The 20061-nt window shown below is 37.3% G+C and overlaps 1 protein-coding gene across 7 annotated transcripts in view; it reads left to right on the top strand.

Annotated features, from left to right (window-relative positions):
- The window catches only part of NTRK2 (neurotrophic receptor tyrosine kinase 2), a 197893-nt gene extending 185534 nt beyond the window's left edge, over window positions 1–12359 (top strand). For all 7 annotated transcript variants that reach the window (XM_087715937.1, XM_087715936.1, XM_087715938.1 and 4 more), the window contains 2 exons: window positions 9088–9246; window positions 11002–12359. In XM_087715937.1, coding sequence (XP_087572063.1) covers window positions 9088–9246; window positions 11002–11187 — 345 coding nt within the window. In that variant the 3' untranslated portion in view covers window positions 11188–12359. The remainder of the gene's footprint in view (window positions 1–9087; window positions 9247–11001) is intronic.
- Window positions 12360–20061: the final 7702 nt, after the last annotated feature.

Raw genomic sequence — 20061 nt, 5'->3', positions numbered from 1 at the left:
AAAATTTGTATAAAATACCCTTCCCTTAAGTCCCCAAATACCACATTAGCGAAACGCAAAACAAATGAAATCAGCAAAAGAAAACTCAACTCTACAAAGTGACTCAACACATCAATTAGAAACCCATTCTTCCTGGATGAGACCCGTCTTGAACATTTTCTAAAAAGCCAAAAAGGAGATAACTTCAGGCCTTGCTTAAGCTAATTCTTAAGCTTCAGGCAACCCCCAAGAAGGATTGTTTATGTGCCTCCATTTTCTTAACTACTCATAGGGCAGAGTTTTCTAGCTGAAGAGCCAGAGGCAGGAAAGAAAACCACTGAGTGATGTAAAGATGTATAACAGGAAACTAGCTAATTTAAAAAAATAGATTTTCTGCCACATCACAGCAATAAAGTCCCCCAAACAATATTCAGAGGTCTCCTTAAAATATGACAGGAAAGCAGATGCTGCCTTTGCACAAATAAAAAAATATTTGAAGACCACATCTGGGGGCATCTTTTTAAAAGGTTTGTTTGGAAAATGTTTGATAAAGTGAGAATCAGTTTTAGAGAAAGAGAATGGTGTCCAGATGCGTATATCTGGGAATCCTGTGGTATTTTGTGGTAGAGAATAAGGGCAAAGATAATTTCATTTTGAAGGGCTTCCTTTTTCCATTTTCCATCTCAGATCCAAGCTACCCTACTCCACCTCTGATCTTCTGAATGCATATTTTGAAGGGGGAACTAAGTGAAAACAATGTATGTTAAGGAAACCATTTTGAGCTGGCAAAGAAGATCAGCATCTTTCTCCAAACCATTTCCCATCTACCCCGTATATGTAAAATTATTTCCTCCAAGTCTAGCTGGACCCATGGACAAGGACCTTACTTGAAGTAATGTCTATGGAGCTTCTCCATCACCAGATCATGGTTGTCCCAAAAGTGCTTTTTTCAAAAGGCAACTGGACTTTCTTTGAGATTTTTTTCTCCCTTGAAAATGTTTCACTTCTCATCCAGAACTGAAGAAACTTCTTGGATGAGAAGTGAAACATTTTCAGAAGGGTGTGGGAGTCCATTTACATTTTGAAAAAAGCACCTTTGGGATGGCCTTACTTTTTTGGTATGCTACAGTTGCTGCAGTCCAAAATGAGAGTGAGACAGAGATTAAAAAGCTGCATGGAAGTGATGCTTAATTAATATATTACTTCTCTATTAAATTAAACTTATAATACATTGACAATTTGGGAGGGTCTTTGGGGAAGGCAGATGGGCAACTTCCTTTTGATGTCCACTCATAAAATTCACATTAGCCTCCTTGAAGTAACAGTTTTCTTTTTACCTGGCTCCACTACAAATCCATAAAGCTAAAGGTTTCTGAGTTCTGAAGTCTCCCTATATTATGCATACACTGACACATAAAATGTGGTCCCATCCCTAAGATCACCCTGTGAATTAGGAAGTAAACAAAATGAAGAGACCTGTGAGATAATATGAATACCCCTCTCTCTCTCTTTATCTTTCTCATCTATCATATCTATCTATCTAGCATCAATCTAATCCTCTATATCAAATGTTGAGCATATGGTAAATCTAGAAATAAGATTGATTATGAAAGCAAGAAAGAATTTTCAGGGTAGTTCCAGACTGGTTTTCTGAGACATTTTAGGATTGATCACAAATGCATCTATTCTATTCTTTTTGAGAAGTTGAATTGAATTTTTTTCTCTTATTCTTGTCTTGTCTATTGGAACCTGCAGCTATGTCATTCTGAGCCTAGTTTTCCTTTAAATTCTAATATTTTTAGTAATCTGTTGTTTTGCAGCCTGTTATGAGCCCATTTTCCTACCAGAGACTGTGATAATGAGTGTCTCTTTCCAGCTTCAGGTTGCCAGGGACCTATCAGTGATTACACAGTAGATACAGTGAGAATTTTCCCCTCAGTGCTCTGTTGTAAGAGCTTTCCCTTTGCATGTACATTGATTAAAACCTTTCTTTATTTCTCCTTCTCCAACCTCTATTTATATGCAACTGTGGTTATAATGATTTGGAAAGACATTTAGTTGGCAAACTGGTAGCATGTAATCATCATGTCATTCTCACAAGTCCCAGGAATACTTTAATACAATCATGAATTGGTGCCACACTGAATGGACATTTTGAGAGAAGAGTTCACTGGAATAGTTGATATTTTTTAGAATCTGATTTTCTCTCCATTGTGTCCTCTCACAGCAACACCTTAGAATTCTTTTTAAAAAGCATCAGAAAAGTAAAGTAAAAATATGGATTGAAGAGTTTGAAGGACTAATTATTTTTTTACTTTATATTTCTGTTTCTTTATGATTAGTAGCTCAGAGGGCAGGCATTCTTCATATTATTCATTTGGCAATTTGAATCTCAGTAGGCTCAAGGTTGAAGGCCTTCCATCCTTCCATGGTCAAAAAAATGAGGACCCATATTCCCTTTAAGCAGTACACTCTCAGGCTCATAGATAGGACAATACTCAAGTGTGTTTTGATCAGTATATCATGAATAGAGCTTGATTTCAATGATTTATGAGAGGTTGGGAGGTAGTAATCCTGGTGATGTGAAGTACTATCAATCAGCCACTCTAAGATTAAGGAGCTCATTTTACATTTGTTGGTAGTCCTCATATTAAATATTATACAGGCAGATAACAGAAGGTTTATTGTTCTGATTCCTTCTTATGATGTGGGATTAATGGAACACACACACACACACAGACACACACACACACACACACAGAGAGAGAGAGAGAGAGAGACAGACAGACAGACAGACAGACAGACAGACAGACAGAGAGGGACAGAGACAGAGACAGAAACAGAGACAGAGAGATGCACGCACTATATAAATACAAGCATATAGACACACAAAGATTCTCTATCTGGGTGAAGGAAAAAGAGAATGTAGCATAGTTCAAGACCAGCAAGGAAAAAGAGAATCCTAGATGTCACCCCTCTTAATTCTTGGGGTAGTTGTGGGGGCTGTAATTTTATTATTACTGTATATTATGAAATGTATTTTCCAGTCTCATAGATTTCAAGGAGCTGCCCTCACAATTATAAACATTGTTTTTGGCACCAAGATTTGAAAGCTCAATGAACAGTTATTCTGCAGATGTAATTTTAATTACATAGAGATCTCCTTGCCTTCTGTGAAGCAGCATCCCAGAGCCTTACAGGAATCTGAAGACTGCTGAGTATGAGCAGGTTAAATTACAGTTATTAAGAGGAAAGTTATTTAAAGATCAAAGTTTACTTATCCCTGAGGAGCTATAATATGAGATTCCACTGAAATGATTTTTTTTCCAAGCTTCCTCTTGCTCATTACAGTTTGCCCAGGTTTTCTAGAACATTATTTTGTCATTGCCTTCTCTACGGAAACAACATGCTTCACTGTGGATTTCCCCCCCTTTTTAAAAATGGTATCCTTCCTACCCATATTGTCAAGGCTGGTTCCTAGTTCTATAAGGAATCTCACTCATTTAAGTAGGTGGTGGGTGGAGTTGAACGATCCAGTTTTGTTGAACTTTTAGATAACAGATGTACTGTTTCCTCATAGATAAAATTAAAGGTTACACCTGAACTTGAGTCAGAGGTGGGTTGCTCCTGGTTCGGCCCAAATCAGATGAACTGGTAGTATTGATGGCAGGAGGCTCGGCCCAGCTGCCCGGACGTTTATGCACATGCATATGCGCAGAAGTATCACACAAGTGCGCAAGAGCAAACTGGTAGTAAAAAAATTTGGAAACCCTCCACTGACTTGAGTCATATATTCTCTCTGTTTTATGCTCTCCTTCCTTCCTTCCTTTCTTCCTTCCCTCCCTCCTTCCTCAATTATAGCAATTACATAACCCTGTAGTCAAAGAACTGACAGGTTTTTCAAGAAGAAGCTAGAAAGACATTTGCTGATAATTCTATAATTTTGAATTTTCTGAATTAAGCAGCATGTCGGATTTAGGTTCAAAATTTTGTCTTGCTCTATGAATCTCTGGTTCATATCAACAGATTTGAATTCCCTCTCTCTTTCTTTAGCACATATATACCACACATAAATAGGAGGGAGGGAGGGAAGAAGAAAAGAAGAAAGGAAAGCTTCCATTAACCCAGGGACATCTCTTTAAAAAATCTCCTGATTTTGCTGCCATCACCTATCTGGAACATCTTTTTATTTCCCATTTCTTTGTATAAATTTGAGGTAACATAGCTAGATAGAAAGGAAGGAAAATGTAGATGAACAGCCAATTTATTAATGATTAATAACTCTGATTAAATAACCTATATAGTCAACAGATTTCCTTAACATTATAATATATATAAAGGCTGTCAATACTTTTCCTTTCCTGGCATTAAATATATACTCACAAAGCTTGATCATATTTTACAAAGATGTAAAATAGCACTTAGATATATATATATACCACTTCATGGTCCTTTACAGCCCTCTCTAAGCGGTTTACAGAGTCAGCCTATTGCCCCCAACAATCTAGCTCCTCATTTTATCCACCTCGGAAGGATGGAAGGCTGAATCAACCTTGAGCCTGGTGAGATTTGACCTGCCAAACTGCTGGCAGCCCGTGATCAGCAGAAGTAGTCTGCAGTACTGCACTTTAACCACCGCGCCACTGCGGCTCTTATTGAGGCAGGATTTAGTTACTGATGAAAGCTATTGTGAAACAGAAGAAGGATTCACTTACAGGTTCTAAAAACAGGTTGTAAAAACAGATTCTAAAAACGTCTTTCAAAGAGAACAGGAGAAACTGTGGAGGAAGCCAAGAAAAAGAGCAAGAGACAACAGTGGGAAAGAGACTTAAATATCTGTGGGAACTGGATTTTAGTTTCTTAAAGAAATGTTTTCAAAGATGAAACAGATTTATAAAAATAATATTGCACTGACTGCACACACATTATGTTTAACTGTTGGATTAAATCTATATTTACTTTTCACTTTTTACTTTTTTTTGTCAATTTTGCTCTATTGGTCAAACATAATAGCTTCAGATCCTATATTGAGCAGGAGGGTGTACTTCCAAGGTCTGTTCTAATTCTGTGATTTTATAACTTTAGAGCTCCATTTGTAAGGAAACTGATTCATACAGAAAAAGAGAGGTAAATGAAAGTATAGGGAGTACTTTTAAGTAACCCGACCTTTAAAACATCAGAATATAAGCTATCAGTGAATTAAAATAAGCCTTGGATACTTCATGCTTGCATTCAACACCAAAAGTACCAAGTAGAAGTTCCACAATTCAAGGAGTAGCGTTATACTGGGATATCGATGTTTTGTCATGCCTGCACCTGGAGTTTGATGTAATTTAAGTCTGTCTCAAAAAGATAAAAAAAGAAAAAGAAGGGAGAGGGAGAGGGATTCTGCTACCATGGTATAGGAACAGGAGACAAGTTAGCTGCTGTGTTTGAACTCTGCTGGGGGCTTTTTGTATTGTAATTTATTGGTGTACAAGCATGGTTGCTAGGATGCTACATACTACATTCAGTGCTAAATAGTGTTTATTAGTAGAATGCATGTGCAAGCTTTTATCCTCTGGAAAATAAATCTGTCAGGATTAGAGTGCCATGCCTGTAAAGGCAATCACTCTCCTTGTGGCCATCTCCCCAACTATTGTATCTTTTGGAAATTCACCAGCAGTGTGCTCCAAAGGTTGATGTGGTGGGTTTTGTGCATTTAGAGACTTGGTTTCCATGGTTGCGAGTCACACATGCTTGAACGCAACAATTTAGAGAAGGGGATGGGCAAAGAGGGAGTAAGAGAAGGCAGTCATTAAAATGTGTCAATTAGTATGCAGCAGCGCTCTCTCCTCACTGTCTTTCTTATGCAGTCCACAAAAGCAGGCAGTGTTTATTGTCACCATGGCCCTAAAGTGAGCATGAATGAAATAGTAAGCAGGGGGAAGAGGTTTATATTATAAACAGGTAGCCCCTCTTTTTTTGCAATATACCAACAGGCTGAAAAATGAGGAGTGTAGGAGACTCACCGATTAGCATGAGAATGGTGAAAGGAAGGGACAGTGCAATGATTGCAGTGGTATGATCCAGTCTACTCTTGCCATCCCTGACAAGAGCTTCCACCATTGGCTTTTGTTTGTCTGTGTATGTGTGGGAAGGTGTGTGTGTTGTGTGTGTGTGTGTGCGTGTGTGTGTTCCTATCTATGAAGATTCCCACTCATCCTGGTCATGGTTGCCCCAGAAATGTATTTTTCCAGAAGGCAACTGGACTTTCTTGGATTTTTCTTTGAAAATAATTTGCTTCTCATCCTAGAAGTTTCTTCAGTTCAGTCCAATTACCTTTTGGAAAAAAGCACCTTGGGACAGCTCAGTCCCTGTTGTTCCTTTCCAGTTTTTTTGCCAACTGAGTGAGGCAGGTGACTGTTATGCCAGCATCTTCCCTATGTTTCTTTCTACCTTTAATTCTGCTGCAAGCTCTTGATGAGATGGGCCTAACAGAATCCATATAGTTAGCTTCAATCTTTGTGAAATGTCACAACATCCAGACTTGAGATCAAAGCCAGCTAGAGATGAAAGCATAAGAATCACACAAGAGTTATAATTTGTAATTAGGTTTTAGACTAGGGGAGCTCTTAATTTTTGTTTTGCCATAAAGATAGAAGGTTCATCTCCAGCAAGTCATTTCACAGGAATGAAATGTGCAGAAATAAAACAAAATCTGATATTAAGGTGTCTAAGTTGGTTAATTAATCATTATGAAGTACAGTGGTTAGAGTGCAGTACTGCAGGCTACTTCTGCTGACTGCCGGCTGCCTGCAATTTGGCAGTTCAAATCTCACCAGGCTCAAGGTTGACTCCTCAGCCTCCCATCCTTCCAAGGTGGGTAAAATGAAGGCCCAAATTGTTGGGGGCAATATGCTGACCCTGTAAACCACTTAGAGAGGGCTGCAATGCACTGTAAAGTGCTATATAGGTCTAATTGCTATTGCTATTAAATATTTTAAATATAATATTTTTTTCTCGCCATCCCTCCCCTTATTAGGTGTATATAATCTTAACAGTCACATAATGTTTTTACATTTATTTGAGCTACATTATCTAATATAACAGCCTAATAAGAGGGAATATTGCTTCACTGACTTATAGGCTTTTACATTTCTTACAGCAGGGGAAAAACATAAATCCTAGAGAAATCTCAATAAAAGAAAAAATATGTTTTACAGTGGCCATTTTCATTAATTTTTTAAAGACTGTGCCATAAAACCCATTGAATGGGTTTGCAGCTATAGATGCAACTTGATGAACAGATTTAAAAGCCACTGAATATTTAATGAGCCCCAATCCTCTAACAACTAATAATGTTCTAATGACACTTGCCCTATGCTCCTTGTGTGCAACCACATATTTCTGTGAGTTTAATTTTTAATTTAAAAAAAAATTCTATTAAAGTGAATGCAACCACCAAGTAAATGAAAAAGCTGTTTGCCATCCCAGCTCTTCTTAGAGCAAAGGTCAGAAGTGAAATCTGTGTTTATGTCTGCTATGCATGCTGACAATACATTATTAATGCTCTCCTTTTCATATGTAGCCATATATCATATTGATTCGGTTAAGGGATTTTTTTACACATCCTGGCTCTGACAGCCCATGATAAGCAGCTTGTAATGTGCTCTAGAAGCCAAAACAAATCTCTAGAGAAACAGAGAACACCAGGAGTGCTTCACACACAGAGCCCAGATGTGTAAAGTAAAGGCTAATCCCTTACAAAGCTATTACAAATACAGTAGCAGCAAATGATGGAAGCCCATTTATAAGATGTTGGATGCTGAGCACTGTGACTCTGTAACTTAGCTTTGGTTATGGTATATGCATGCATGTATGTGATGCTGCTTGGTTCAATAAATCCAGAAGTGTAGGGTCACCAACAAGTAGCTTTCTAGCTTCTTGAGAAGCTTATCAATCCTTTGACTATTATTTGATTGTTTATTTGTTTATGGTGCCTTTGAGTCTAAGTTGACTCCTGGCGATTACCTGGGTACCACCTTGGTTGGCAAGGTTATTTGGAAGTGGAAGTGTTTGGAATTGGTTTGCCATTGCCTGCTTTTTATAGCTGAGAGGGAGTGACTGGCCCAAGGTCACCCACCTGGCTGTATACCCAAGGCAGGAGTAGAACTCACAGTCTCCTGGTTTCTAGTTTGATGCCTTCATAGCTACACCAAACTGTCTCACTTACACTATAGGATTATGTAATTGTTATAATCAAGCACAATTAAATGTGAGAAAGCAAGCCATAAATAAAATGTGTGTTTGCCTAAAATATCCACTTATTCATTAATGAAACAGTTTGTGAGTCCAGTTTGGCATTTCAGAAACTACCCAGTTCCATCCAGGTCATTGCAGAAACAGCCAAATCAAATTCAAATATATATATAGATTCAGACTGAGATTTGGGGGGGAAAACCTCTCCTTCCCTCCCCCCTCTCTCTCTTTCCTTCCCTCCCTTTCTCTCTCCCCCCCACCTCCACCCCCGACTAGTATGTACTGCTGTAGCTGTTTCAGAATCAGTTTTTGCAGTTTTGAAAGTTAGGAGTTTTATTGTACTCCAGAATTGTGATAAGACATTTACGTATTCGCGCCTAGAAAAAAGAAAATCTGTTCCTAATTACCCAGCTTCCTGCCAAAATCTGACATTTATCCAAATACAATGCCCACCTTTAGCTGTTTATTGTATTCCATGTATTCTGGTCACGAAGAAGGGATTATCTGAAAAATATCAATTTTCACTGTACCTCATATTCCCCGGCGAACATAAAACAAGAAAGGCAGCTGACCTTTCTTTTTGGGGGCGGGGTGTGTGTGTCAGTAATCAATAGTAACTTGTGACTGAGAAAGTACTTTTTGAAATTTCCCCCACGGTATTTTTCACAAGGAGATCAGTTGTGGTACAGCAGCAGAATTCTCTAAATATAGTAATATTGTGCACCCAACTGGAAGAAAGTGCTTGATAACTCTAGTTGAACTTGTAATCATTGCACATAATAAGCCAAATGCAAATAATATAATATCATGCCACTTTGGGTATTTAGTTACTCCCTCAGACTCTTAAGCTTCTTTCTTTTTCACCAGGTTGGTGGCCATACTATGTTACCTATTCGTTGGATGCCACCTGAAAGCATCATGTATAGAAAATTCACCACGGAAAGTGATGTCTGGAGCCTTGGCGTTGTTCTCTGGGAAATCTTTACCTATGGCAAACAGCCGTGGTATCAGCTCTCAAACAATGAGGTATGTGGATATTGTCCTATGTTACCATTCTGTACTACTAAGATTCTTAGTATAGTCAACTGTTCTGACCCCCCTCATTTCACACCAAAGCACACAAAGTTCTCTGACATTCGATTCTGTGTTGACTTCTGCAAAGAGGGGCGTGTGCACAATTAACCTTTTATAGTCTGGAGAGGAGCCTAATGACCACCAGCTGAGTACAATTACCTCCTGTAATTTTGTAATCGTTCCTGACACTTTTTAGCTCTTCAATGGCGTGCATCCAGGAACAACTCACTATTGGCTTCTGGCTCACTCTCCCTTGTCTCCTCCCCACTGGTCCAAGGCTCAGGTGCCTCCTGGTGGCCAACCAACCTCTCTGTGCCGTGCTCGGAGTCGGAACCCTGTCCAGGGTCCTCCACATCCTCCAGAGTTGACTCATAGGGCCCCTCACTGTCGGAGTCTGGTGGCAGCTACAACGGCTCCTGCTGGGCCACAACAGTGAACCTTCTTTTTTAAGGTTCCATCAATGCCAGTCCAAGGCCTGTACAATCACAATGCAATTCAGAGGTTTGAAGAGATTTAATCTGATTTTGCAAATTGAGAAAAAACCACCTTGATTCAAGCTCCTTTGAAACTTTCCTTGAAACGCCATTTATTCATAGGAGAATGAGGAAGTATCAAAATGCTGGCAGCTGCTTCATCTTTGTCAGAATGGAATGAAAATATGATGATAGCAAGCTCTTTAGAGGACATAAAGCTGATCTAGTTTCCACTGGATATCTTCAAGAGCTTGACTGCAAAAAAATTTGGAAACATTTTTCCTGCATTAATTTTAAGTCAGAGATTGCAGGGAAGAGGAAGGAATTGACAGCAACCTCCAAGTTATTCAGCCAAGAGTAGGTTGCGCTGCGGCAGTGCTGCCAGCATGCTGTCAGGAAATTGTGCAGTAGGTGTCCAAATGAAGTCAGAGACGCTGACATGAATTTGTAGTTTTATATAAATAAATATGTTTAACATATATATTTACTGCAAACAAGATAGTCAGGCAAACAGGAGCATCATGAGGTAAATCACAGAGCACACAGAAGAAAAAGGCGGGAAAAAGGGAAATCCTCATCGCCATCAATCCAAGCAACCAATCACAGTGTCGATTACATCATGCAGGAGCCAGCATGCGCCAACCAATCAACTATAACTATGTGTTTTGAATCATTGTCTAACCTCATTGTTCCAGCTACTAAATTTAAATATCTTAACACATCCTCACCCCAAAAGCAAAATAGTCAAAAGTGTTTAAGCAATAAACACTTTTATTTTAAACTTCCCAGAGTTCCTAGGAGTTGGGTTACATGTAAGTTTAATAAACTACTATTTAGGGAGTATATTTAGAAAGGGAGGAGAGAAATATTGAAAGATCTTCCTTGTGTACCAGTATAGCTAACTTTTCCCAATGTATCAATGAAATAGAATGACTTTATTTGTTTGTTTGTTTGTTTATTTATTTATTTATTTATTTGCCTTGCCTTGCCTTGCCTTGCCTTACCTTACCTTGCCTTGCCTTGCCTTGCCTCGCCTCGCCTCACCTTGCCTTGCCGCCGTTATTTAGTATTTATGGTGCAAATGAAAAATCCTATTTTTAAAATAAATAATTAGGAATAAGAACACAAATTTTTAGACAAACATGTTGCGAGATTATCTTTGCATGTATTGGCCAATGATTTATCACCAACAAAAGAAACAAATCAACAGACTCTCTTCTTGTCCTTTCTTCAGGTAATTGAGTGTATTACTCAGGGCCGCGTCCTACAGCGACCTCGTACCTGCCCAAAGGAAGTATATGACCTGATGCTTGGGTGCTGGCAGCGGGAGCCTCATATGAGACTCAATATCAAAGAAATCTACTCTCTCCTTCAGAACTTGGCCAAGGCCTCACCAGTCTACCTGGATATTCTAGGGTAGAAATTCCTAGCACTTCCTTGTATGAAGTGTGTGAATGAATGTTTCCGTTGCAACTAAACTCCATTACAATGTGTTATTAACTCTGGCAGTATTAAATGCAAAGATACGGAGAAGCTTTCAAAGGGCAAGCTGTGTGCATCTCTTCTTCTGTAAACACAGTATTGACATTGTGACTTTACTGACATAGATCTCTTCTCCCCTTCTGTTCTCTTTCCCCTCAATTTCTATTCAACCAGGCTTCTGCATTATTATAACTCTGCATAGACAAAGGCCTTAAGAACCTGATCTGTTTTATCAGCAGATACTCGGTTTTGCTCATCACAGCTTAAATGCCTTGTTGTCCTTTTGCCTTTGATCTGGATAAAAAAGGGAAAAAAAGACTCAAACCTTGTGACTTCTGCTATATGGATATCTGGAACATCTATGGAATTGCCTCTACTTTATTTGCTTTGGCATCTGTGTGGAAAATGGAAGTGTCAAGTGCAGTAGACTGGCATTCTCTATGGGAATAAATTATTTTATTTCTAGTTGAGGTCAAGCTGAAGGGGAAAAAATCAGTCGGCATCTTATGTAAACTTCTCTTTTTAAAATGTTCAGATCAGATGGCATCCAACATAACATGTTACAGAATAATGTAATTATTTCACGAAAGAGTAGGAACCTGGTGCTTTGCCTTGGGAGACGTACAGGAAAGGCATTGTTACAAACTTTTTTATATTGAAAGGGGCTTCTGTGTCAACTAGACTGAAAAGTAAAGGTCTTGTTCACATTTTCCAGAATTGTATCACTTTATGCACAATTAGGATTCCCCCACTTCACCTTGCCATAGTTTCTCCCAATGTCACTACTACAAGAATTCCCTAGTTAGTTTTTGATAATGCAAGTGAATGGTTGGGTATATTAAAGGGCAGAATAGTTTCTAGGGCTCTTTTGAAAACAGGGCTGTAATACAGTGGCATTAGTCAAATATATTATGCTCAAATCTGATGTCTCTGGTTGGGTTGGAATGGAATTGAAACCCCACACATCTGGGTGGTATTAGCTTAGGATGCCCAAGACGTGGGGAAAGCTAGACATGGATAATATAGAGGTTACAACATGATGTTTTATCAGCGCTTACTAATCCTTGTCCTTCTATTCATCTCCTGTTTATCCATGTCAGGCACAAGCAACCAGAGCTACACATAAATAGCTGAAGTAAAGAACTTTATTGATTTCTACCTATATTACAAGATTTTCCCCAAACAACCTTCCCCTGGGAATGACCAGAGCTTCATGAAACTTGGGTGGAGGTCAAGCTTATGTCTTATGGGGCTGTACAAGGACTCTAAGCTAGGCCCTTGCTTGACAATCTTTTCCCCAAACTCAGCATACATTTTATCAGTTAATACTCCACTATTCATTCTGAAAAAGTCCCACATCTCATTGCACACTCAAGTAGGCATAATAAATTCCTATATTTAGTTGTAACAAAATGGCTGCTGTGAAACATATGTATTGTTACAGTGCAATAGGGTCATGCAACAATATTGAATATTTATTACTGATGTGAAATAGGACATATTTAAGAAAGTGGAGAAAAGTCAGCAAAAAGGATGAGAATTAGTTACTGGTTGAAGAGATAATCAGATATTGAATTTTGAGATGGCCATCCTTTCATTTAGGAGTGACAAATATTATATTACATGGCTAACAAAAACATATTACATGTAGACATAGAAGGTTTAGGATATACATGTCAAGTTATTTTTGTTATAAGATATGATGAGATAAATTCAAAACTGCTGCAAAAATGTGGAGGGGATATTTTAAATCATTAAAGGAGGTCATGAATATAGAGCTCCTAAATGTTTTGTAATTGTAATTTTATTTTAAAGAGTTGACACTTATTTTTCTAATTGTTTCCAGAATCATTTTAAATGTGTTTCACTTACATTTCTTTTTTTAAAGCACCCTTTTGCAATCTAGAAAGATGCTGATCTTGTTTCAAAATCTGAACTAAAATTAGAAATGTGAATAGTGGTGAAGTTGGATTCTATTATGTCATTTTTAGAAGTTGCTAAGTTATACATATAACAGTGTATGTCTAAAGCCATATATACGTATATATAAATATTTATTAATATATATATACATACACACACACATATATTAGTTCTTATATAAGTTTCACCAGGGTTTTTTAAAATGTCAGGATGATTAATATGAAATAGACTTTGAGGATTATTTAAGTGATCGCTGAAAAGTAATACATAAAGACAAAAGAAAAAGAAAAATATTGAATGTTCATTTTTGCATACTGACTTTAAAACCAATTTTGTTTATACAAGTGTCATTCTAGTTCAATCTTCTCAAGTTTGCTGCCCTCAGTTATGCTAGAACTGCAATTCCCATTAGAACCTAACTAAGAATTCTGTAGTTTGCAGTCCTGAAAAACATTAAGGGTGGCAGATTGGGACAAACTGCTTTAGTCTGAAGAAAAATATATATAGAAAAGAAAATTGATGTGTCAGAGATTGCCAAAAAGCACATCTATCCATGGAATATGCACTTTCATAATTTCTGAAAAAGTGCAATTCTGATGGAATTTCCTACTTTTGATGACAAATGGGGCAAAATTGGAATTAAAAGGGGTGCTACTCACAACACCTCTGATAGTAGTGGTTTTTCACCCCTGTTGTTTTCTATATTCCAGATCTTTCTGTAGTCCATAATATTTAGTCACAAGTAGAAATGCTCAGCAATCCCTTTGCCAATTAATGTTCATTAAGATCTCCCACTTTGCATGTCCCATCAGTTTCTCTCTTCTGGTGGTGAATGAGAAGCCTTAATGATTGTTTCTCTTGGAAATTTATTTTTTAATAAGGAAATACTATTTCATTATTCAGAATAAACTTAACCAATAAACGCCACCAAGCAAATTGTGAAGGCTTTCCTCATCAGGGGCAATAGAAGCTGGCATAAGGTCCTTAAGAAAGGCCATTCAAGGGATAATTAAGAAGATATTTATCATTAATCATTCAGCATTGATCACAGGGAACCAATAAAACAGGTATGGCCTATAAACAACAAGAACCTAGTTTAAAATGTGCCGAGTGTTCTGAGGAGCCTTAATGGCACTTTGCCTTTCCACACTGGACAAATTCATGTTGCATTTGTGTCTTGGGGGTGGGTGGGTGGGAGTACTACAAATCAAAACTGAAAATATGTGGAACATCAATTTGAAAGCAGCTGGATTATCTGACAGAGGTTAGTGTGGAGAACAGCTTAATTAAAATGTATCAATTTGAAGATGGCTTTAGTCTGAGAATAATAAGCATGTGTATTATATGATTGCTGAAGAATTGTATACCAAAATGGATGTAATTTTTTACCAGATGGTATCCCTTTTTTCCTTTCTGGGAAAGAATAATAGAGTAATTAAAAGTACTGTGTTATAATGTAGTGTGCAGTAGCATAACCACATATCCTTTTTAAAGGACCAAATGCGCTATACAGTCAGCATTCTGTACAGTGTGGCTAAAATTTGGGTTGTGCTGTAAATGTGGACCTGTGAATAGAAGCTACTGTCTTGTAGGAATGATATTAACCTATTTGCATTTAGTCATTCAAGTGTGTGTGTGTGTATATATATATACACACAGAGAATATATATATATATATATATATATATATATATATATATATATATATATATATATATATATATATATATATATATATATATATATATATATATATATATATATATATATATATATACACCTTGTGTGTATACATATGTATGGAGATATACATGCACACACATGTACATACCCAGAGGAAAGAAAGGTTTTAATAAATATTGTGTATAGCATATATTTGTCATGCTTAAAAGTGTCAGCTAACATTCTACATTGAGCAAATGTGACAATCACGCTTATTAAGGAGAATGTCTTTCTTCCCTATGCTGCAAATATAAGTGTATAAAGACACACATACACTAATATATATAAATATGTGTGTGTGTGTGTTTACATAAACTCTGTATATATCAACAACAGAGACATACCTGAATATGTGTCTTATAAATATTTGATCTATACATATGCAGACTTTGGTGATTGTGTATATGTATAAGCGTGTGTAAATTACACGTACAATTTGTAATGGTAATGTATAGAAGACAGTAATATGAATAGGCTGAGTATGCTAAGTAACCAAAATTTCCATTTCTAAAAAAAATGAATGTATGTTTTTTCTATATTTGGTAGGTCAGTTTTAAACTTCCATACAGATCTACATAATAGAGGAAATTCTTAAAAATAGATTATTTGCTCAACCCCCAAAATCCCTCATTGTTTTCCTCCAATCTATTTATTTATTTCAAAATGATTTTAGTTGCTGACTTTAGGACTAAGAGGTAGATTTGCTACAGCTATACTCCTGTACAGATTTATTTAAAAAATACTGGAAAGATTTTTTTCACGATAGACAAGCATAGGATTGCTCCATCACTGTCAAGGTCATTTCCAGTTATTATTTAATGAACACTCCTGTTTCTGGTTGGAATCATGCAGAATTGCCATGCAATATGAGGGAAATGGGTTGGGTTTGACAGAGTGAGATAAATATTTGTTCCCAAATCATTCGCCAATGAGTTTGATTCCCCCCCTAGAAACAATTTAAGCAAATACCCAACTAGATAGTATGAAAACTCAGATATAGCTGTTTACCATGCATATAAATATGCACTCCCTGGAGTTGCCTGACTGATTCAAAGATTTCCCCAAGCTATTAGAACAATTGAAGTTTTAAACCTCTGCATTTGTTGGACTAAATGGGGAAACATTTCCCCTTTCCCAAATGATCTAAAGCTTACGTAGCAGTTCTTTGTGATTACAAACAGCATTGGACTGTTTTTAGCCACATTGGTTATATAGAAGAGTATACATGGGGGACAGGTAGCCCTCAACTTACAACAATTCATTTAGTGACCATTCAAAGTTAAAACGGCACTGAAAAAAGTAACTTATGACCATTTTTGATCAAAATTTGGTCGCTTGGCAACTGACTCATATTTATGATACTTGCAGTGTCCTGGGGTCACGTGATCCTCTTTTGCAACCTTTCAATAAGCAAAGTCAATGGGGAAGCCATATTCACTTAATAATCGTGTTACTAATTTAACAACTATAGCGACTCGCTTAACACCTCTGGCAAGAAAGGTTGTAAAAGGAGACAAAATTCACTTAACAAATGTCTCACTTAGCGACAGAAATTTTGGGCTGAATTGTGGTGGTCAGTTGAGGGATACTTCTATTACTGCATTCTTAAAAGAAAATAATATACGGTTAAACACTATGGCCTATGTCAGCAAGAGCTTGTCACTCTTTTTCAGAATGTCCTGGTCAAATAAAGCTGAGGAGGTTGAACATTCGTGTGTAAACCTTTGCGATGGTTTCACTCTCTGGCATGATTTATATGGGCTTTCCAGTAATACATGGAGACCTTATTACTCACCCAGGTCTTTTGAACAACTCATGGATTTCTTTTAGCCAGAGCTTTTCAAATTCATATGCCTTGTTTTTAATTGAGTTGTAAGCCTTAAGTGCAGCTGCTTTCATACTACATTTCAATTAAGAGCAGCTATATATAAGGAGAGTAAATCTCATCAAAAGTAAAATGGCCAGCAGCATTTGAAAAGAACTTATCAAAAGACTTTCTTCAAACAGCTCTCTAGGTTTTTTTTTTAAAAAAACCTGAATAATCCTGAGAAAACTGAAATGAAATGACCTGCTTTAAATAACTCCTCTCATAACTCTTGACTTTTTGGGGAAGAGAAGGATGTCCACAAATATATTTTAGGAAACTCTTTAGATTGCTATGAAAATGCTAGTGACTAAAATTTCCTGCTGTGGCATGAAGATGTTGGTGTTCTTACAATCTGGACATTGTTTACAAGCGGTTGTCACTTAGGAGCCATGTGAGTCAAGGTCCTTGATCTCCCCTCCCTACTTCCTCAGCAATTTGACTTAACTTTCTTTCATTATTTTTGTTTCTCTTCATTCCCTCACCATGTAGTTGCATCTTGCATTGCAGATCCTGCATTGAGAGGATAGATAATTAGGTGGCAACCTGGTTCCTTCCCATCCTATAATTTTTAACTCCTGGGCTGAGCTGCAAATTGTTGCCTCAGCAAGATGAGTAGCTAGGAAGCTAGTTCATCCTTCTGATCTACAACCTGGCAAAAAGCAAGAGACATTAAGATAGTCAGTAAAGCTTTCCTTGTCCTTTCCTCCTCTAGGTCCTGTACGCCATAGAATGAATGAATGAATGAATGAATGAATGAATGAATGAATGAATGAATGAATGAATGAATGAATGAATGAATGTCTATGTGAGTAAATGTATGTTTATACTATATATATCTTCTTCAGTTGTGTTTTGACATTTATCATCTAATTCTGATTAACTCAGAAGAGTATCCAATTATCTTCATTTATTAAGAAGACCATCTTCGATTTGGTGCAACCTGTGAATGAACTGTGAGTGCCACTTTGAAAAATATGCATGAGTTGGGGCTTTCTAGCTAAATGAAACTTTTGATGGCACACACAGGAGCATTTTCTTCAGGCCCAGAGAGACAGCTGTTCTAATTCAAGAGACCCATATATAGCCATGGTTAATACTAGGCACATACTATCCGGGCTGCAGATATCTGGATTCCCACTTGATGGCCACAAAGAGAAGTTTCTTCTCAGGATATTTGCAGCAGGATAAGGTATCCTGAAATAAAATCCTTTATTTTAATGTTTTGCATTCATTGCAAATATGAAGCAAAAAAAAGTATGTTGTAGGGGAAACACTGTGAATTTCATACAAACAACCAAGTGACTAGTTTGCCATCTTTTGAACATATGTCTCAGGAGCGGAACTGGGATCGTCATATGTTATGTTTACTGTCTATGCATTCAAAGCCAGGTTATGGTTTCACTGCTACGTATGTTGCCTGCTAGAAAAATATTGAATGATAATTGGCTAAATCTAAGCAAGAACATCTGAGAAACTGTTCACACAGAGAGGGTGCGACAGGAAGACAGACAAAATCCAACCTTTTCGTAGACCTACGTGCAGCTTTTAAAAACATGTTTCTGTAATTTTAAAAGAATACTTACATGTTGAATAAACAGCTGAGAATGCTTTGTAAATCAGCAAGTCAGCCCAACATACTGTTTGCATCATAAATAAGTTTAATTTCAAAACTGTTCATCCCAGTGCCATGGGGCTGCTTAGTACCTACATAGATATATGTATATAGTTAATGGCTCTAGATTTTTCTCTGTGCTTCTCCTGTTTTGGTGTGTGATAAACAAGAGAAAGATCTAGACATCAATAAAAATAGGTATAATGTCACTCAAGCTGTGACCTGGTGTTTAGAATTCCTTTAACCCTGTTCAATTTTTAGTTGAATGTGATGTCTCCGTAAAGATATTTAGTAGTTCTTGTTTTGCACTTCGGTATCAACATTCATTGCTTTAAAAAAATGAAATGAAATTAAAGACCTGTGGCATCTTGGCTGAAATTAAAGTAAAGCCCGAGAAGCAGTCTTAGAAGTTTTGTTGATGATGAGTCATGTGATCAGCTTCTCTTAATCCGACATGGAAAGTCTCTTGTACTAAAGTGTATTTAATACAAATTATGTCCCAAAATAAAGAATGTCATCCTTTAAAAAAGGAGAGAGATCAGCTACATGAACTGCAGTATCTTGCTTTCTACAGATCATTGTCTGGTTGTCACAAGTGTGTTATTTTTCTTATAAGGAGCACATTTTGGATAGGGGGAAGGGTAGTCCGTCAGCAGCAAATCTGCAATATATAAGGATATAAGCACTCTTTATATATACCACTCTTACACTACATCTATTTTTCTGCTACCTGGTTTTCCTACACACACTCCTTTTGCAACAAACTGTCAGTCAACATTTGGTTGCAACCACAACTGCTTTCCTCTCTCCCTCTCTCTCTCTCTCCCCCTCCCTCCTCCCTCCCTCCCTCCCTCCCTCTCCCTCTTCCTCTTCTTCTCCCTTCCCTCTTCCTCCCTCTCAGCAAAATTGAAAGTCATGTATCACCATTCTTGAAAACCCTAAACCCACAACTTTCCCATGTCTACTTTATTTAGAACCAATCTTTAAGATATAGTGACTTTATAGGTTGCAATTAGGGCTTATATTGAAAGGTAGTGCTTGAACAAAATGTATCTCAACTCTCAGCATGCATCAGTCTAATACCAGTTATCATGCTGTCTGGGGAATTCTGGGAGTTGAAGTCCATACATCTTAAAATTAACAAGGTTGAAAAAACAGTGGTCTAATGTTACCACGGCAAGGAGAAAAATGTCTAGATTTTTCTGCTACATATCACCATTTCTTTCCCTTGCCTAGATTGACATTAATTAGGACACTCTTGTCTCCATGTTTATTGCTGAAACATTTTTTTACAAGGCCAAAGATAAGTGTTTTGAATTCAGGATTCTTTTGTTTGCTTGTTTGCTTTTGCAGCTCAAGAACATAACCATCTAAAAATAATAAGCTGATGGAAATGGGCATTAGCCCAGCATGCCAAAGCTTTCTCCTTTTAAGGAAAGCTTGAAGACCATGGTGTCTGGGATTCTTAATAATCTCTCTGTTCTGGATCATGTGATTGGGGAAGTTGGGTGTATGTGTAAAATTTAATTTAGACTTGTTCGCAACTGCACATAGGCATGGACGCATACCTACTTAGCGAAGCAGTTGTTGGGTAAGTATAGATTACAAATGGGTGCAGAAAGGCCAAGGTGCACATGCCCCAGATCTCAACTATCTGTTGTGTGAAGATGCATATCCAGCATGTTGAT

This window comes from Thamnophis sirtalis, unplaced genomic scaffold, assembly GCF_051295495.1.
Source record: "Thamnophis sirtalis isolate CommonGarterSnake01/CBP01778 unplaced genomic scaffold, rThaSir2_p1.2 scaffold_5, whole genome shotgun sequence".
In the NCBI taxonomy this organism is placed as follows: Eukaryota; Metazoa; Chordata; class Lepidosauria; order Squamata; family Natricidae; genus Thamnophis; species Thamnophis sirtalis.
The sequence above is the reverse complement of the archived record's forward strand: the minus strand, read 5'-3'. Positions and strand labels throughout refer to the sequence as shown.